Below are 20,086 nucleotides of genomic sequence, written 5' to 3' on the forward strand. Positions count from 1 at the left end.
GCGATTACGATTGGCCTTTGGAAATTCATTCCGATGAACGTTGGACTCTCACATACTATAGCGGGCACACGGCCTTAGACTGCCAAATTCAAAAGGCTTACAGGACGTGCTGCTCTTTTAATTTGTTCTGGTGGTGTGCGTCATACTCTGTATGGTGCTGTCCCGATCCAATACATTCACTGTCTCAAGGATTGATCACAACATCCACATCTATTGTAGTCCTGCCCCCGCACCTGCGATTAGCGACGTTGGCTACGTACGGTGCGAAAGAAGATCAACATACATAGTACATGTTGTCACATAGCATACGCATATGTTTAAATTTACAGACGTGCTATTGTTATTATTTTATAGTCACGTGTGTGTATTTGGTGTGAGTGTTGTGAGTGGATCTACGGAATGTATTACATTTGAACATTTGTAAATTTTAAACGTATTTTTGTAATATTAGATGTTTACGTTATGGTAAATGTATTGTTTCTGTTACAAAATGCCAGTGTTCAGTTACTGAGTAAGCGTATTTTTTTATCTTCAGACCAGGATTTTTGTGCGTACTTGAAAACTTAGTTACTCGGGGTTTAGTTGGTAACTTAAACGCAAGCACTTAATCTTGCCACAAGTGTCATCGTCATTATCGTCATCGGCCATGATCTGTCCACATCTTGATGAGGGTCGCCTTCAGCCATCACCATTTCTCACAGTCTTGCTATGCAACAATCCATCTCCATCCTGCACGTGAGCCGATTTTATCATTCCATCTTCACGGTGGACATCTTCCTGGGCGTTTTCTATCGACCACCGCTTCATCATTTGTGTTGATCATCGTCCCATCTCGCCCTGTGTCCCACCCAAACCCACTTTTCTTCAGTCAATCTCTCTGTCTGTGTGTGCGCCACATCCTTTCTCAAAAAATGTTGGCGATCATGGCCTCCCATCCATTTATCTCTGCCGATGATATTTACTCAAGAACTTCGCATTAGTCTCCCAGTAGCATCCAATTGCTCAAATTGTGATTTAATTTGCAGTTTTCCCAGGCTTCTCGTACCTATAATTTACCCAGTCAAGACATTACATAGTCTCTTGTGTTCCCATTACATGTCCAAGAAATATAACGTGCCTTTCTCTAATGTTCTCATTACTTAACAGTCAACAATCTGCGAACTTGTGTGTGCTCCCTGATTCATCCCTATGTTCCCTGTTTGTGTCTCAGCGTAATTCCAAGTATAATAAAACATTTATTTATTTTATATTGCGTCAATCATGCCAACTGCATCCCACAACGCTGAAAATATACGGCCAAATCCTATTTACAGCAACTACCAAGCGAATGAAAACACTCAGGAAATAAATATGAATAAAACAATTAAAGAAATGGCACCGAAACAAAAAGGCACACAGAACAATTTTTTTTTTATCACAACAGACAAATTAGTACTTAACGTCACATCCTTGACCACAATCCCAATTTCTGACCCAAGCTAGGAAACCTTCACAGGAGTGGGCGGTGGGGCCTATGTTTCTAAATGTGAACGTCATTAAAACCAAGAATAATAATTGTGTATTATTACGCTTCTCTAGCCAGGAAAGCCTCGCTGAGTCTCAAAACTCTTTTACATGAGGGTCCTGCCAAGTTTTCGCAGGAGCGGGTGTAATCATCAATTGAGTCATTTGTTCAATACCGGTTACATTTGTATATTATCTTCAGCTATGGGAGGAAACCGGCGAACCCAGGTGCAACGAAGTAATGCCATGCTAAACAGGGGGAGAATATACAAACTCCACATATCAAATGCAGGCCCATTTTGCTGTGGGTAGAATAACTTATGCCACGCCACCCTGCAACCCGAATCGAACAACTACATGGAGTTTGCAATGAAGAAAGTAACAAACAAAATACAAAACTGAATGGGAGTCTGGCAAGGAGATACACCTTCGCCGAAGTTATTCACCACGACAGTTGAAGCTGGTTTCTGAAAATTAGGCCGGATAAATAAAGGCATAAATATAATTGGAGAAAATTTTTAACCGATTAATATTTGCCGTTGTTTCATTTGTATTAATTTACCTGATTATGATACCTGGTACTAGTTCAATTGCAGTTAAGTTAATTACACTTCAAAATACACATAGACAGTAAATGTCGTAATTAAAAAGAATTCCACGTTTTACATTGGGCAACAAATAAAATAACCATGCGAATCTTTCGGGAAGTGCATGTGGGTACACAAAATATGTAAAAAATCAGCTTTAATCCAAAATCCTGTGTGAAAAGGGTTGAGCTTATAACCCTGGGTTTGGCTGACATCTTGACAGCCCAGTCCCCTACAGGAAAACATCAACGCAATGGTTTATTCAGCGGCGCACGTTTTTTTTACATCTTACGGAAAAAAACATTTACTCCGAGGGGGAGAAAAAAAAGTTACAAAGAGCGATATTTCTACCAAGTATTTGAGCGGGGGGAGGGTGGAGGTGTGGGCGCAGTGGTTATTGCACTGCGCTCCGAGAAAAACCGACCTATCCGTTTAATTCTCAACCACTGCTATCATCAGCGGCGAGTGATATCTCAACCAGTCCAGGCCCTAACCCCCCCTGGCTGGCAATCTACCTCACCTACCCGCGCTGAGTAGCAGCGTGTTAAGGTACGGGGGCGATCCATTTATAAACACCCCACTGATTTCTAATGACCCTCTTCTCAAGGGGTTATTGAGCATTGCGAAAGTGACGGCTCTGTGTCTTGTCAAGGGGAGAGTGTTAAAATATGCATTACGTGTATTGGGATTTGCGGGAGACATGCAGAGAGGCACGGAGATTAAATGTTTTTCCTATACATTCTACCCCCCCATATGTTATTCGTGGGGTATCTATAAACGGATCACCTGGTATAGTCACCCCCCATGACTTACACAATTGTAAACTAATAGATTGAATCGTTAGCATTAAACATTGTTTAATTCGACTCGTGAAGACGCCCGCAGAAGTACGTTGCGAAAGCGTTCCAGCCCACGATAACTGTCCTTGAACTGTAACAGTTATTCGAGACGGGGTTCTAAATCACAGCTAACCACACCTCTTCTTTAGTTGATTTAAATGAACAACTCCCTGAGCAAAACGAGTTGATACCTAATGTGCTATAATCGCGAGTCACGTCTTTTTTTTCGGGAGTTTTAACATTTCTAGATTTGAAGCTTTCGTGACTGCAAGGATCCATACTCGTTGGTTCTATTCGGTAAAGTCACGTAGATAAAAAATAAAACAACAAAAATCACGACGTTTCGGCCACAACACAAGCGAAACGTCGTGATTTTTGTCGTTTTATTTTTTACCTACGTCACTTTACCGAATAGAACCAAAGAGTATAGAGTTTTAACATATTGCAGCGTCAAGGTTAAAGAGCGCTTGGTTTACTGTTAAGTAGGCATGAATAACAGTAGGAATGTTTGACTGAAGGCACTTAAGCCGGACCATTAGTGAGACGTCTTTGACCCTCGTGCCATCGTCGTGCGCTTTCAGACTTGGGAGAACACGGGAGGCCGAGGGCTCGTTCACGAACAGCCTGGCTTCGCGCTTGGGCAAGCTCCTCGGACTCGGGCTCCGTGTGCTTGGCGGGAATTGCTTCGGTTGAGAAGCGTGCTGGCAAAGGTGGCACGGCTGTTTTAGCAGCAGCCTGAATGAGCTGAGCGATTGGGGCTCTCGGAAAATCGTCACAGATGCCGCGTTGTCAATGTACAATGACCGCCTCATCAGCGGTCATTTTACATGGAGGGTGGGGGGGGCCGCCGGTTTGGTTTGCAGCAAGCCCTGTAGTTGTTTCGTACACGGCTGTATGTTTAAATTCGGACACCGATGTGAATGCTGATGCAAATTTCAACGGTGGTTTTATATATATTTTTTATGTGGTGCGAAATTTTCTCTATTTACGGGACGTCTCGGAAGGGTTGGAGTGAGAGTCGTTAAAATTAGAACTGCTTGTTAAGGCCCCTATGGCCTGAATTTTCATTGGAACAACGCTCATTTTTATATGGCAATTACCAAACCCAACACACTGCCCATTAAAATATCCCAACTATGGACACGTGTTAGCAGTGACCTCAATGCCCATGCGGTCATTAACGTTTCCTTCTTATTTCATGTGTCTTTGTATTTGCACCTCCGGTTAGCACGGTTGGCTACGTAAGGTGCGAAAGAAGTTTAACATACATACTGACATATGTATAAAAAATGTCAAATAAATACTGAGGCGAAACTCATCCCAGCTCTGAGCCAGTGCTCTGGCAGTGGCTGCGTTTCTGAACAGGACAACCACTGTTGACCCCTACCACAAAGTGGTACTCATTTTATCAATCACACAGGAACGATGGGCTGAGTCAACCCCCAAACCCAGATTAGAACTCAGAACCTTCCATTTGTGAGCCGCTGAGCCGCCCTGGCCAGTTTTGCTTTATATCGCAACTCATGTCCAGGTCTCGTACCCAAAGCACAAACTCGGTGTGGGGGGGGTGGGAGCAGAATGGAAGTCTTTATTGCCTTCGCTGAATGTGTCCGAGGTTCGCAGTGGGTGGTGCACAATGTCCTCCACGGTCTGATCAGGACACGGTTATTACGAACCATGGAACAGTTCACCCCCACACCCCCCTCAACGTCTCCCACCACCCTTTGTTCCGTCTCATATTTGGTCAATTCTTTTCCGCACTGACCGGAGGTCCTGGAAGAGGTGGCATCATCGACACTTTACCCCATCGCTACGCGACCTTTTGCCGTTCGGCCAATTTTGCTTGTACCCATTTATACTGCTGGGTGGACAAGAGGCGTTGGGGCGGTGGGGGGGGCGTTTTAAGAAACCTGGCACCGTTGTTTCACCTCCCGTGTCGGAAAGATTTGATAGAACCGGCGACCTCTCGATTTCAAGTCCAGTGTTAACCGTCGCACCACGGCAGCTCTGAACCATCGCACGTAAGAGACGTAAAGGTACTGAGCGCAGTCGGCAACAGGTGATGGGCATCGTGATGATCGTCTGCTTAATAGGCGACTCGTCTCATTCTGTGGATCCTCAATTTGCGACGTCCCAAAGTCGTCGCATTTGCATGATTGCCCCGAGTCTTTCTATTCGTCAGCGTCGAATTACTCGCATAATTACCTGAACAAAATTACCCTGGGTGCTTTTCCCCGTGTCGCAGTGCCTCTGCCCTTGCGCTGCCAATTAATCGTCAGCTTTTATCCTTGTCCGACAGATTGCATGGCTATTTCAATCCGTGTCAGCATGCACACATTTCTGCACGCAGAAATAAACCTGTCACTTTGGCTGCTCGTCATCTGCCGAGGCAGTTTGTAAAGCTGGGAATAGCTTGCTCTGTTGCGGAATAATAACATCTTCATCTTCCTGTCCGGCGCACGGCCGCGCGGAGGATATTTTAAGTGCACGTGCGCACACTTGTGCGGTCTAAAATATTGAGTTGTGTGTCCTTTTGAAGAAGGCTAATTTGCGCATGTCGCTGGACACCGTTAAAGGTTTATGCAGATGTAGAAAAAAAACACACAATACGCATGAGAATGTTCTCTATCTGGAGCCTGGCATTGGTCACCGGATGAATATAGTGGTCATTGCCATTGTCAACAACAACAGATTACCCAGAAAGATATCCAAAACTGATATTTATTATAACTCCTAGCTGTACTATACCCGGCTTCGCCCGGGACTTGGATTCACGACGCCCGGCCGCCTTTGTCTCCCCAGTGGCGATGTTCACACATCACAGCAGTTAGTCGTTTGAGGCTGAGTCGACCTAGAGGAGGCCCAGGACCGGTTAAAATAATCGTCACCTGTGGTGGCCGTGAGCGGGAATCGAACTCGGGTCGCCGGGTTCGTAGCGCAGCGCGCTACCCACTACACTACAATGCGTTACGCTTCCACATACACAGCGTGCTACCCACTACACTACAATGCGTTACGCTTCCACGTGCGCGGGTCACGTGACAGATTTGACGTCACAGCTCACTTGCCGTGCAAAAATAAATGCATTATTGAGCTCCCCCCCCCCACAAAAAAACACACAAAAGTGTATTTTTATAATTCTTGCATGGTGTACAATCTGGAAAGTACCCACATGGCAAATTTCAAGTTTGTTGCATGTCGGGAAGTACGCTAAACATTTTGAACAGACACACATAATCACAACTTTGCTTTTCATATATATGGAGATTATACTGATGTTTACCCAGGACAGGCTCGCTGAGTCTCAATACTTTTTCATAAGCGTCCTCAAAGTTTTTTTGCAGTAGGGGGTAATGTTGCTTCCTGTAATCCCAATTGAGTTATTTGCTGGTTACATTTTTGTAAGCTTTGGAATATTTTGGCCGATACCAGTTACATTTTTATTTCGCTATGAAAGAAAGCCAGAGGATCCTGAGGAAACCCGTGCACGGCAAAGGGAAGGGAATTACAAACTCCACACAGAAGGCACCCTAGATGGAAATCGAACTCGGACGCTTCTTCCTGAGGCACGAGGCTTACCAATGTGCCACTTTGCCACAGTAGGGTTTAGAAGCTGCTCAGCTCGTTGAGCTGTCTCCTCAACATTGACATTGCTACGTAAAACACGAATTGAACCACGTGGGTTTGTGGTACCATGGTGGTGAGATATTAACTACCTCGCCTCGTATACAGAAGGTCGTGGGTTCGATCCCGACTCTGACGCTTGCTGTATATTTGGAGTTTGCATGTTCTCCCCATAGCTGCATGGATTTTTCTCCGGGTCCAGCGGTTTGTCCATCCACATTTACAAACATGCGTTTAGAGTATTTGGCTGCGATACATTTCCATACGATAAGCCACTTCGTTGACCTATCATTTGTGGCCAGGTCGCTTCTGATAAAGAGCAATATAGCGCAGTGGGCCTTACCTGGTAAAATAAAAATAGTTTAGTTTAATAGTTTTCTCAGCCAGTATTCTATTTCAAAATATTGTTATGGCTTAGCCCATGTAATGGTCTGGCTAAATTTATGTTGTAACGGTCTCCACCACCAAACATAGCTTAGAAATTAAATTGTCATACAAACAAGTGATTAACACCGGGTAATATTTGAAGAACAAATTCCCACAACCAAATTTAGCGATTTAGCTATGACGTTTTTGTCTTGAAACTGCGTCAAGCGACATCACCCCATTTAAATGTTTCGATCGCAACACCCATTTATTCCAAAGTGGGAAAAGTTGACAGGAGGGGGGAAGAAGGAGAATACCAATCTTTTCCTATGCAGTGAAATCTACTTCAAACCTATGATTCTTGCGAAATCTGCAGTTGGACCAGGTATCAATAGTACAGTTGAAAGGGAAAAGTCTGTGGCTGGGTCAGTTGTCAGAAAGGAGGTCGGGCAGGGGGTGTGAGTTTATTTTATCCGGATGGTTTGGTTTGTGTGGAGAATTGATCATGAAATTGGTGATTGCTGAACATGGTGTAAAGAATTGTGGAAGGAATGTAAACAAGATCAGATATGAAGGCGGGGGGGGGTATTGTGACGACAATGGCATGATCTGAACAGCCAATTGCAGAAGCTGCTGCGTATCATGACGCGAGAAGGGGGAGAAGTAATGCCTGGCGAAAAACATCAGGAGAGAAAAAGCTGCTGCTGCGAGCGAGTTAAGACGACACATTCACGCTTTACAACCTCAAGTTGCAAAGCGTTAATTAAAAAAATAATTGCTTTGCTTTTTGTTTCCTTATATTCAAGGGCTGATGCGGAGACGAGACGCAGGTGCGATATAGTGTGTAAGTTAATGGAATGGTAACGCTGGGAGATTGAAACTAATGGCTGGCTGTGAGTGATACTCGTCGGTCCCAGGTTTTACCGAAATGCTTCCGCGCGATCTGCGCACCGCCACTGGCTGTTTGTTCACCGCGGCAGACTTGCTCAAGATGTTAGTGTCTGGGCAGGCCCGACGCTCAAAGCCTCATTTCTCTCGGTGACAAGGTGACACTGCGTGGCCTTGCCAGCCTCTCCACATTTTCAGCTCAGCGGGGCGAGTGACGTCTTTATTTCTGACACCCCCACCGCTCACTTTAACCCAACGGTTCCCTGGCCAGGGCCACGGAGTGCAAATCTTCACTCGTTGCTCGTTGCTTTTGTTCCGTGCTGTTTTGTCACGCCGCCCCGCTGTTGCGCGGTGCGACTGTCCTCTCCCAAACGATAGCCCCGGTTGCTCTTCTCGTATGTGTTGACCATCGCCCTCGGGTCACGCGGAATAATCGGAACTTGAAAAACAGAGACCCGGTGATGAACTCGGCAACGCGCTTTCTTGCAGGAGTAAGCGGGAGAATGACTTGCCTCATCGCGACTCGAGTCATCGGTAGGTTCTGCACCGCTGAAAGTGCCGTCGCATTGCGTCGGGCCTATAACCGGTAATTGCTGCGGCACCGCACGTTTTGTGTTAATGCTGCGAGTTTACCTCTGCCGCTGTGACCCTGCAATCTTAGAAACGCTCAACGCAAAAATTCTCAATTGCTTTCTAAAGTGCGCCCGTTCCCAGCTGAGAACAGTTGCTTGGCCCTCGAGAAAAATAGAAACTGGTGGGGGTTAATTTGGTAAAATTATGGCACGACCTGAAACCACGCATGTCAAACCCACGCAGCATAAGCACGTGATCCATTTATTTGAATCGCGGATGTTAACTTACGTTCAGGTATGCAAATTGATGCGAGTGCAATTTTAGCAATGCACCAATTACTTTAATGTAATTGTACCGACACTACTGGCAAATTGTCAATGAATGCTTCTCGAATATTCACACGGCATCTGGACTTCTGAAAGAGGAGAGGTTGAGCAAGATATATGATTTACCGCGTCTGTAGCATTCCTAAATATCCTCCATCCGTGAAGGGGCCATGAAGTCATCTCGTGGTGGACTGGGGCGTCCTTTTATCCAGCAGTGGATTGACAATGGGGGTTGCTCATCAAGCGAGCACAGCCCATTGCTCGAGACAAACGTATATAACGATTACCTTTTAATTCACTTTGTCGCTTACCAAAAATAAATCTAAATTTATTTAAATGTACTGTTCAGGGTGGCCCAGATGTCTGGTGACCCCCATTTAATGGGCGCCACGGTGGCCAGATGTTAACTACCTCGCCTGGTATACAGGAGGTCCTGGGTTCTATCCTGACCCTTACGCCTGTATATTTGGAGTGTGCGCATGTTCTCCCTGTGGTTGCGTAGATTTTTTTTCTCCGGGTCCTCCGGTATTTTCCCCTCCACATTTCGAGACATGCGTTGGGGGTATTTGGCTGCTATAAATGTACACGTGATGGTAAGCCACTTCGTTGAGCTACATAGCTTGGTGAGCCTTACCTGGTCAAATAAAAAAAATCGTTTATAGTTTTAAAAGGTACGTAAAGGTTGCAGCTTGGTAATTGTTTGAAATTGCCTGCAGAATAGAGCCTGCACTTGAAGGAGCTCTAGAAAACCCATTTAGAGGGTATCTGGGCTACTCTTCCAGATGTTTTGTTGCCACTTTTCTATAAAAGCGTGCATTTGTAGTCTGCAGACGATCTCTGTTCATGTTGTTGTTGAGCGACGCCCCCTACCTCATAATGAGGAGCCAATGAAGCCGATCGATTGGTTAATTTTGATACGTGGATTTGAGGAACAATGGCATAAATATTAATCACGTGGAAAACTAAAATTACTGGTAGGAAACGTAGTGGACTGGAAGCCCAACCGGGATTAATTCACAGGAGGCAGGGGATTAATTGTGTATGTCTGTGGATGTCTGTCCACGTGTATGCAGACACCCGGATATATAACAAATGTGCTCCTAGTGGGCATTACTGGTAGGAAACGTAGTGGACTGGAAGCCCAACCGGGATTTATTCACAGGAGGCAGGGGATTAATTGTGTATGTCTGTGGATGTCTGTCCACGTGTATCCGGACACCTGGATAAAATGGGAGGGGTGGGGCTGGGTGGAGAGGGGAGGGGCTGGGTGGGGAGGGGAGGGTGGGGAGGAGCTGGGTGGGGAGGGTGGGGAGGGCTGGGTGGGGAGGGTGGGGCTGGGTGGGGGGTGGGAGGGGTGGGGCTGGGTGGTGGGGCTGGTCACCCCGTGGTGCCCTTATAAAACTCAACGTTTAACCTACTCACGCCGGCTTGTGCCCGCCCTCACAGTCAGGCATATTGTGCGGAATACACCATGCCGCCGTTGACCCTGGCCATTGACCGAGCAACCCAACGTTCCTACCAGCTCCCTCCGCGGGAGAATGTGTTCACGTAGAAAACTAACCGTCTCGGATTCCTTTTGACGACACAGCCATCGTAACATCTGATGGAAATGAACCTCAGGCTCATCTGGAAGAACTCGCGAAGGCTGAGAAGTTGGGCTCGGCAATAGACGCGAGCAGTGCAAAGGTCGCGTGCTAAACAATTGGAGATGTCAGTCATGGAGACACAAATTGGAAAGCGCAGCAGCGCGTGCACCTGGGACAGCTGTTGAAGATGACAGACGGGAATCAAAATAATGGGAAAGAGGTGAGCGTTGGAAGGTCTGAACCTGATCATGAGAAGTAACGTAGCAGCGTTCCTCAAGAATAAAGTTTTTTATCCGGCGTGGTGACTACCTGCTGTGTGATGTGACTCAGAAACACGTTCGTCTGTGAAAGAATATAGAGCAAAACCTGACCGTGCACAGAAAGCGTGGAGAGAGGCACGGCTGTAATTAGATTGACGGACAGGAGGAGGGACACGTGGATTAGAGGTCACACACAGGACTTGATTAAGACTGAAGAAAAGAAAGGGGGCTTTGACGGGACACGTCTTTCGAAGGGACGATACGATGGCCGACGGTCAAAGAGTCGTGACGGAGTGGCAGCCGCGGAGTCGAACGCCCCTGAGGGTTTACATCCACCGAGGAGATGGAGCGTCGAAATCAACTCGTGTACGGCTGCTCGGTGGATGGTTACATCGCGAAACTGATAGATGTCGACAACTTTGGGAGACCATCCAAGAGTGGATCGCTCACGACTGAGAATGACGAAGCGTACATACAGCCACGCGGCTGAACCAGCTGCTATTAACAAAAAAAGTAACGAAACCTTTAAGTGAGCGTGGAGAGTTTTTTCTTCTTTTGCAACTTGATATCGGACAAACAAAAAAACAGGTGCGATAGTACATTCTTATTGGTTCAGTTTGGAGCAATGGCAAGGGAGCCGACAGCCCGATTTTCCCACCGACACCTCACTTTGCCTTTTTCCGGTGAGATGGAGATCTGCTGCCAAGGACTCCGTCGCAGAATGGTGTTTGTCGCGGACGCGGCAATACGGGAACCTCGCCATGCCCGCCAAGCTGCCAGCGGCTGCCACTCGCTGCAACGCGCGTTTTTATCGGCATTGCACTCCATATTGCTCAATTAGGATTTCATCCAATTTGCAACGCCCTTGTCCGTGATTTTTTTTTTTTGCTCAAGTTATTCAATTGCTGCTAATGTCGATAGTCGGGAGAAATGTTGGCACCTGTAATGTTTCCGAAAGGGCTGTACTTTCAGGAATGAGTTAGTGTTTGTTTTTTCATTACACCATTCACACTGTCTGACATGTCTTCAGAAAAAGAGCTTTCAATTGATGGCCACCAATGATGCTGTGTGTACACTCCCTGGAAGGGTACCGTTAATAAACGATGATGAAAGTATGGTCTAAATATCCATGATTTATAAATGTTAATAATTTATAACCAGGTGTGAGCTCGTCAAAACTAAAAGTTTATCTTTCAAGCGAGAGACTGAGTTAATCAAACACAAACATTACCGGTTATAATTTACAGCAATTCTTGAAAGCACAGCTAATTGAGTGAAAGGTCACATTTAAATTAAAAAAAGAAAGAGCAGAAATTCCACTTAAAATCCGAATTTAAAAAAACGAGAGTAAAATCAAATTAAACAAAAATGTCACTATGCAAATTAAATTGGAAATGCTAATCAAATGTAAAAAAAAAAACTACAAAAATTAAAATTACTCGAACAAAACAAAATGATGTTCTTGTAAATAACAAGGCAATGTCACGTTGAAAAGATGAACCCACAACGATCCTCATAACCGTGGGTTGATGTCCATGACGTGATCTTCAGGGGCGCCGCGGTGGTGAGTAGATGTTATCTCCCTCGCCTGGTTAGCAGGAGATAGATCGTGGGTTCGGACCTGACGATGCCTGTTGTATATTTGGAGTTGGCATGCTCTTCCTGTGGTGGTCACTTGGATTGTTCTCCCGGTTCCTCCAGTTTTTGCCCTTTGGCTGCTCCTATGAATTCCCACAAGTGATGATGACATAAGCCACTTCGATGAGCTATCATGTGTGGCCAGGTCACCACTGAAAAATTGCGAATAGCTCAGTGGGCTTGAACTGGTAAATAAAATCGTACAGTTCAGCATTTCTCACGGAGAGAGTTTCGTACAACTGCTGACATTGTCCCACCAGCTGATGCGTTTCCTTCCTCTTCCCCCATACTTTTTCACTCTGCAGGATCTTCTTCATCACATCTCCAGCTTGACCCTCGTAGGATATTGTCCCACATGTCAGCCCCCCGCATAAGTCAACAGGATAATTCTTACTCTTTGGTTCTATTCGGTAAAGTCACGTAGGTAAAAAATAAAACAACAAAAATCACGACGTTTCGGCCACAACACAAGCGGCCTTCATCAGGTGAAGGGACCAGACCGTCTAGAGGACAGCGCTGGAGTGAACACAGCCAAGCTCAGACCGCGACCTTTAAACTGTGTGAGAGGAAACAGAGCGCCTTGACAAAGGAATTAGCATAAAAATTATCATTTAATTGGCGGACTTAGCATGATGAACGGTGTAGAGGGGGTGAACATGTGCAGGTCGGCGAGGGGGGGAGGGGAGGGGGGAGTTTACATATTGATGGTGTGAAAAAGGAATTTAAGCAGCTGCGAAAGTTTGGGATACCACTACTTGAAAAAATATACTGTACCATTGAAAATTAGTTTAATGTTTGGTTTGATTCAGAACATCTTTCCAATGGTTGCTTAATGTGAAACCATCCTCTCGGTTGAAATTGTGTCTGTGTTTGTAAATCTGAATTGCCCCGTGAATGCTTGCTCTCAAGTTCACCATTGAGGCGATGCTCATCTCCTGTTTATGGTCCTGAGCCAGTGGTGGAAATTCCCCGTTCCTATGCTAGAGGCGAGTCTGTCCATAGGACAACCCCTGTTGACCACCGCCACAAAGTGGCACCCGCTTCGTCCACCTCGGGGGAACGATGGGTTGAGTGAGACCCCCAACCAGGGTTTGTACTTTCCACCTTTAGAGTTTGCGAGCCGCTTAGCTCTACCACTGAGCCACGTGGCTGGTTCCATTCATTCTCGTGCCCACATTCGACAAGTGCAGTTCACAAACACCTCTCGAGTGACATTGTCCCCTTCACGCATCTCCAGGTTTCCAAATCTCTTGCAATAAATTACGTTTATTGGAATAAAATTGGAAAGAAAAATGTATTGGACGGATAAAAAAAAGGTATACGTTCTTCTTTGCATATGTTTTAAATGCGTTCGCTGGACAGTTATAATCAGAAATGTGCTGTAAAATCATGCCCGAGGCTTTGCTGCACATGCTGGGAGCGAAACGTTGGACACCGTGCTGAACATCACGTTGCACAACACCGTATAGCTTTACAGCACAGCCACGACCATATTTACACCCAGGGGCGGGTAGGCAAATGCTTCTGCTGCTGCTAATGATGATTTATTGGGCGACCCTATGGATTTTTGTTTTACACGTGTTTGTGATACACACGCCGGCATGTGCAATGAACCGACGCTAGCCTTGCCACCATCTCTCATTGCCCCCGACACCCTCTTACCCCTACCATTGATTTAACTTCTATAATTATAATCGGTACATGCTTATCCACACGAAACGCGAATGTTTTACTCCCAGCGCTATTATTTGAGAGTTTAAAAGATCGCGCGTGTAACGCAGCTTTCATTGCGGCCTCTAAACCCATTAAATACGATTGCCCCCTGATTGGGGTTATTTTATGTTGCAATGTGTAATCCCAACTGAGTAATTTGCAGGTCATTTTTCAGCATTGTGATGTTACAGTTAGCATTGAAAAATAATTTCTCTAGAACTGCTTCTTCGTCTTTAGCTTGCCGCACCTTCCCCCGCATCCTCGACTAGCACGGTTTGGCTACGTACGGCGTGAAAGAAGTCCAACACACGTATGTACGTTTTTTCTAGCTATGCGCGGAAAAACGTAGAACCGGTCGGAGAGCCATGCAGAGCCTCGTGCACCCAGAAGGGTTCCCGAGCTGGGAATGAAACTCGGCCTTCTTGCTGTACGGCGGCGCAAGTGTTTCGTATACCTGTGTATTCTGAACTTCTTTCGCGCCATACGTAGCCAACCGTGCTAGTCGGAGGCGCGGGGCAAGGGAAACAAACTAATACACGAAAAGCAGTTCTAAGGAAATTCGTTTTCAAACTAGATTTAAAGGTGCATAGCTCCAGTGGCTTCCTAAAATCGGAATGAAGAGCAATTCCAGACGTCCACAGAAGCGCATCTGAAAGCGCGCGATGCGGTAAATGTCTTTGTTCGACGGTTAGCCAAAAGCCGCCGCTGCTGCTGCGAGGATGACCGGATTTCACGTGACGATGACTTGTGCTCCTTGACGAGATCAGCAAGGCGTTGTGGTTCATTTGTTGCCACTGTGCCGTGTATACAGATGCGTTGTGCGGATGCCTCGCGCTCGGCTTCTCCGGCCCGCACACTGCATCGCGTGCACGGTGCACGTCACTTTCATCAATCACGGCGTGGTGGCAGGGTGACCTATGGTAGAAACCGCTCCATTCAATATTCTTCTCCCTGTCAACGTGGGGTCCTTAGGCTTCTTACCATCTATGGAAATTCATTATCAGGCTTAATGGTGTCCAACCAAGTAAGTCACTGACAAGCGGAGCGCGCCCAGAGCTTCCCGGAGGCCCAGGGATGGAGGCCCGGGGCCGAATGCCACTTGGGGACCCCTCCTCCCCCCCCCCCCCTCCCTTACTAATTCGTGACAAGAGGCCTGGCTGTGGGGCCCTCTATTGTGTGAAGCCGGGGGCAAATTGCCACTCATCCCACTTGTTTGCCCACCCTCCACTAACAAGGCTGCAGGATTGAAATGCCACCGAACGCGACGTCCCAATGCCCCATCGATGCCTTGAAGAATCTCTCCACTTGTCCCGAGCTTTTGATGGACACCGTCAACCTTTATCGGACTGCTCGAGTTTCCCCGACCTGATCACTTGCGTCACCCTAACCGTTTGAACGCGACTTACTTATTCATGTTCTAATCTTCGTCCTTTGCCACATGTGCACGTGTGACCACCCCCACTGCCGTATTGACCGCCACCCCCCCCCCTCCCCCCGTGTTTTTGCCCGAGTTTGCTTAACGGTGGATTGCCTTGGCTGGCCTCGCTGAATCTACATCCGTTGAAACCTGTCGGGTCTTCCCCCCTCCCCCGCCGCCTCTGGCTGAGGTGCATGACTTATCCCTGATATACAGAGTTCAGCAAGATTCTAAATAGCTTCCTATTGATTCTCATTGATTGCAAGCCATCGATTTCAAGTCAGTGTTTTGTCACGCATTGTCAGCTGATGTTTAGTAAAAAAAAATTATAATTTTGCAAAGATTCCCTTGGAACGTTTTGGAATAATGGAGAAAAATTTAAATATGTCTTTGAAGTCATGAACAATTTTAGCTGTGAGCGCAAAATGTTTAAAACATTTTCCTGCCAGTTAACGTGCAATAACATTTAAATAATTCCTTGCGGTCCCTTGAAACCCGCCGTTGCTGATGCACTAGCCTTAAGGTACTTCGTATATATGTATGCTACGGCTCATTTAACATTCAGTGCGCAAAATAGCATGTGAGTCAGTTTAACGCATAGGCTTTCGTGACCAATATCATCCATAAGAGGTTTTTTTTGTGGGTTGGATCGTGTGAATATAAATTTGTCGTAAAAACCCGCCACCACCCGACACAGCCACTTAGTAAGGTTTGTCACGTAAACAAAACATGCCAAATCGTTACTAGTACAACACAGCAGTGTGTTGGAGAGTAAACCCACAACATCTACAATTCGAGTACGACGGTTCGCCAGTTATCACAACTAGCATAATCAGGCGACAGCCAGATTTGTGGATAATGCGAGTGTTCACGTGGGGGACTGTCCCCAGAATGCAACGGTGCAAGAAGCACAGTTAGTGCGATTGTGGCCGAGCAAAGCACTCCTGTGGACCACAGAGGAAACCAAGAGTAGTCTTTGCCCCCCTTTGACGGCGGCGGGCGAAGCTAAACTACACGAGCTCTCTCCTGCAGCGCTATCGTCGTGGCTGGTACCCCTCGACGGGCGTGTCGGAATAAGTTGCGCAAAATAAGTGCGGCCTTCGGGGTTCGGCGGCTTGTTTTAAAGGGTTCAATGCCACATTTATATTTACGCGCTCTAACCCAAAATAACCCGTATTGTGGATGAGGATTTCCTCACCTCGAGCTCTCGCACCGCCACTACTCGCCGTGCGTCCGCACGGGTTGAAGATGCTCACGGCAGGAGTTGAAGATGCCCGCGGTAGTGTGTGGCAAAAAATCTGAACGACTTGTTTTACAAGTGGCTGTGTGGGGGTGGGTAGGGGGGAGCCTGCTTGCTAAATAGCGTAAAAAAGCCTCTGCCGCATGTACAAGCTAGTGACCCTCAATGCGTCACCCTGTGCCCATGCAAGGATTAGAGTGTCACGGTTTTACATGACGCTAATTAGTGCTCGTTCGCCGGGGTCTATACTAATTTGCATTTGGAAGCACGTTTTGTACGTGATTTTTTTCGAAAACTTTTTCAAATGTATTTTTGTGCCACAGAATTCCGCTGTAGAGTAAGTAATGAAGTGGCGTCTGAAGAGCGGCACGGCGCTCTGCTCTGATCAGTATTCACACCGGGACGGACGGCCGGGTCCTGGTTGGCTTTGTTGTTTGTCCTAATTAACAATAAAAATGCTAATTGGGCTTTTCTCCGCGGCTGCCAGTGCAATTCAATTTTACACGCGGTCACACTTTTTCCCGCCAGTAAAAAAAGAATCCCGTAAAGGACTGTGATCTCGGCGCAGTTTCGCACCGTTAATTAACCGTCTGACGTCAAATCGCCGAGATAAAATTGGCTCTCGGTGCTTGCCACCTTCAGGTTTTCGCCACCGGACGCACCCTGCAATGTGCTCATCTCCATATCATCAATATCGGGGAAAACCTGTTTGCGCTTCCTTGCAATTTACATACAAATTGTCTGGGCTTGCCACGGCGTTGATATTTTTGAGTCGTGTTTTTTCGTCTGCTCTCTCTCTTCTCTCTCTCTCGCCCTTGCAGGATTACCGAGACACACTGATGGCCAATTACTACGTGAGTATGTACATGTGGAACCACGCATCCAGGCCGCTTGAAAGCAACGGACGGGGTGGAGTTGGAAAGAATTTATAAGAAATGCACAGCTATTTTGTTTATTTACCTCTCCCCATTCCAAGAACAACAACAACCGCAACAACGAACTCGAGTAACTTGGTTATAGATCCTCTGAGTGATCGACGTGAACTCCACGTGTGATCGTAGTGATAACCAGCGGTGACCTGGCCTAGGGAGCGGGAGAGAAGCGGGAGAGAGGCAGGATGGACAGAGAAAAACTCCTTTAAAAAAGTTTTTTTTAAACAACGCTTTTATTCACAACTTCGTTTAACTCACGGTCGAGAAGTACGTCAATGATGCGGCGCCTGCTCCCACATCAACGCTTACTTGAATTAGTCGATTACTTTATAAATGAATGTGGAGTGAGGGTGCTCGTAACTCGTTCACACGGAGCAGGCACGCCTGAGACGCGTGGAAGCCTGAGACACGTGGAAGCCTGAGACACGTGGAATCCTGAGACACGTGGAAGCCTGAGACACGTGGAAGCCTGAGACACGTGGAAGCCTGAGACACGTGGAAGCCTGAGACACGTGGAAGCCTGAGACGCGTGGAATCCTGAGACACGTGGAAGCCTGAGACGCGTGGAAGCCTGAGACGCGTGGAAGTCTGAGACACGTGGAAGCCCGAGACGCGTGGAATCCTGAGACACGTGGAAGCCTGAGACACGTGGAAGCCTGAGACACGTGGAATCCTGAGACACGTGGAAGCCTGAGACGCGTGGAAGCCTGAGACACGTGGAAGCCTGAGACACGTGGAAGCCTGAGACACGTGGAAGCCTGAGACACGTGGAATCCTGAGACACGTGGAAGCCTGAGACACGTGGAATCCTGAGACACGTGGAAGCCCGAGACACGTGGAATCCTGAGACACGTGGAATCCTGAGACACGTGGAAGCCTGAGACACGTGGAAGCCCGAGACACGTGGAATCCTGAGACACGTGGAATCCTGAGACACGTGGAATCCTGAGACACGTGGAATCCTGAGACACGTGGAAGCCTGAGACACGTGGAAGCCCGAGACACGTGGAATCCTGAGACACGTGGAAGCCTGAGACGCGTGGAAGCCTGAGACACGTGGAAGCCTGAGACACGTGGAAGCCTGAGACGCGTGGAAGCCTGAGACGCGTGGAATCCTGAGACGCGTGGAAGCCTGAGACACGTGGAATCCTGAGACGCGTGGAAGCCTGAGACACGTGGAAGCCTGAGACACGTGGAATCCTGAGACGCGTGGAATCCTGAGACGCGTGGAATCCTGAGACGCGTGGAAGCCTGAGACACGTGGAAGCCTGAGACGCGTGGAATCCTGAGACACGTGGAAGCCTGAGACACGTGGAATCCTGAGACACGTGGAAGCCTGAGACACGTGGAAGCCTGAGACACGTGGAATCCTGAGACACGTGGAAGCCTGAGACACGTGGAAGCCTGAGACGCGTGGAAGCCTGAGACACGTGGAAGCCTGAGACACGTGGAAGCCTGAGACACGTGGAATCCTGAGACACGTGGAAGCCTGAGACGCGTGGAAGCCTGAGACACGTGGAATCCTGAGACACGTGGAATCCTGAGACGCGTGGAAGCCTGAGACACGTGGAATCCTGAGACACGTGGAAGCCTGAGACACGTGGAAGCCTGAGACGCGTGGAAGCCTGAGACGCGTGGCGCCATACAAAATGTTAATTGCTTTAAAGTAGCAAATTAATTTATTAATTGATGCCGATTTTGATACAGGCAATGCATTGTCACCGAATCTGAGTACGTGCGCAAAATGTGGAATTGATTGGACAGCGGGAAGTGAACGAAATTTTTATTACAAGATTTGACCACGACACAGGAGTCAAGTTAGGTATAAAACCGTTGAAAATCACGAGGAGAAATGCAAAGTAGAATAAAGGTAAACAAATCACTTTAAAAAATCTACAAATATAACTAAAGTATTTCTGTCTTACCAGGTAAAGCCCACTGAGCTATTAGGTTATTTTTCCCAAGCGACCTGGCCACAATTGATAGCTCGACGAAGTGGCTGATCATCACGTGGAGGTTTATCGCAGCAAATTCATCTTAAATAATCTCGACGCACGTGGATTGTAAATGTGGAGGGAAACACCGGAGGACATGAAGAGGGGTGGCTGGTGAGCGGTCTGGTGTGGAGCAAATCGACGAGAGGGCACCAAATCTTTGTGTGCACCGCTGGTGATCCCTTGCGAGAGAGCCCTCATCCCGCCAGCTCTTCAGTCGTAAACATATTCTGTGTACGCGTGTGCATGTTGAACTTCTTTTGCGCCGTGCGTAGCCGACCGTGCCAATGCGGAGGTGCGGCGTGAAGCGAAACCATTGACCTCAAGCGGGGAGTTGCGGCGGTGACGTAACGCGCGTGTCCTTTTTTTGAGCGGGGCGAGCGGAGCAGCTTGGCGCTTCACACTGTCGCAGTGACCCCGGCGCGGAGCCACCGCGTTCAGCGCGGGTGGCCTCGCTGATGAGAGAGAGAGCGAGAGCACGGCCCCGCAACTCCCCCCCCCTTACCCGCCCCAGACACACGGGGGGCCGGTCCCCCGTGTGGCTTCCGTGACGCGCGGTGCCGGATCGGCATATCCTGTATATTCTTACTGCGCGCACGT

At 47.5% G+C, this 20,086-nt stretch overlaps 1 protein-coding gene across 7 annotated transcripts in view; it reads left to right on the top strand.

Annotated features, from left to right (window-relative positions):
- The window catches only part of MPV17 (mitochondrial inner membrane protein MPV17), a 45,560-nt gene that overhangs the window by 20,251 nt on the left and 5,223 nt on the right, over nucleotides 1-20,086 (top strand). For 5 of the 7 annotated variants that reach the window (XM_032954680.2, XM_032954681.2, XM_032954676.2 and 2 more), the window contains one exon: nucleotides 17,382-17,414. The exons of 1 other annotated variant lie outside the window; for it this stretch is intronic. In XM_032954680.2, coding sequence (XP_032810571.2) covers nucleotides 17,382-17,414 — 33 coding nt within the window. Of the gene's footprint in view, nucleotides 1-16,883; nucleotides 16,917-17,381; nucleotides 17,415-20,086 lie in introns of those variants that run through there. One more of the 7 variants, XM_076067224.1, reaches the window with a different exon arrangement.

This window comes from Petromyzon marinus, chromosome 15 (assembly GCF_048934315.1).
Source record: "Petromyzon marinus isolate PM22_M1 ecotype Great Lakes invasive population chromosome 15, UKy_Petmar_22M1.pri1.0, whole genome shotgun sequence".
Classification (NCBI taxonomy): Eukaryota; Metazoa; Chordata; class Hyperoartia; order Petromyzontiformes; family Petromyzontidae; genus Petromyzon; species Petromyzon marinus.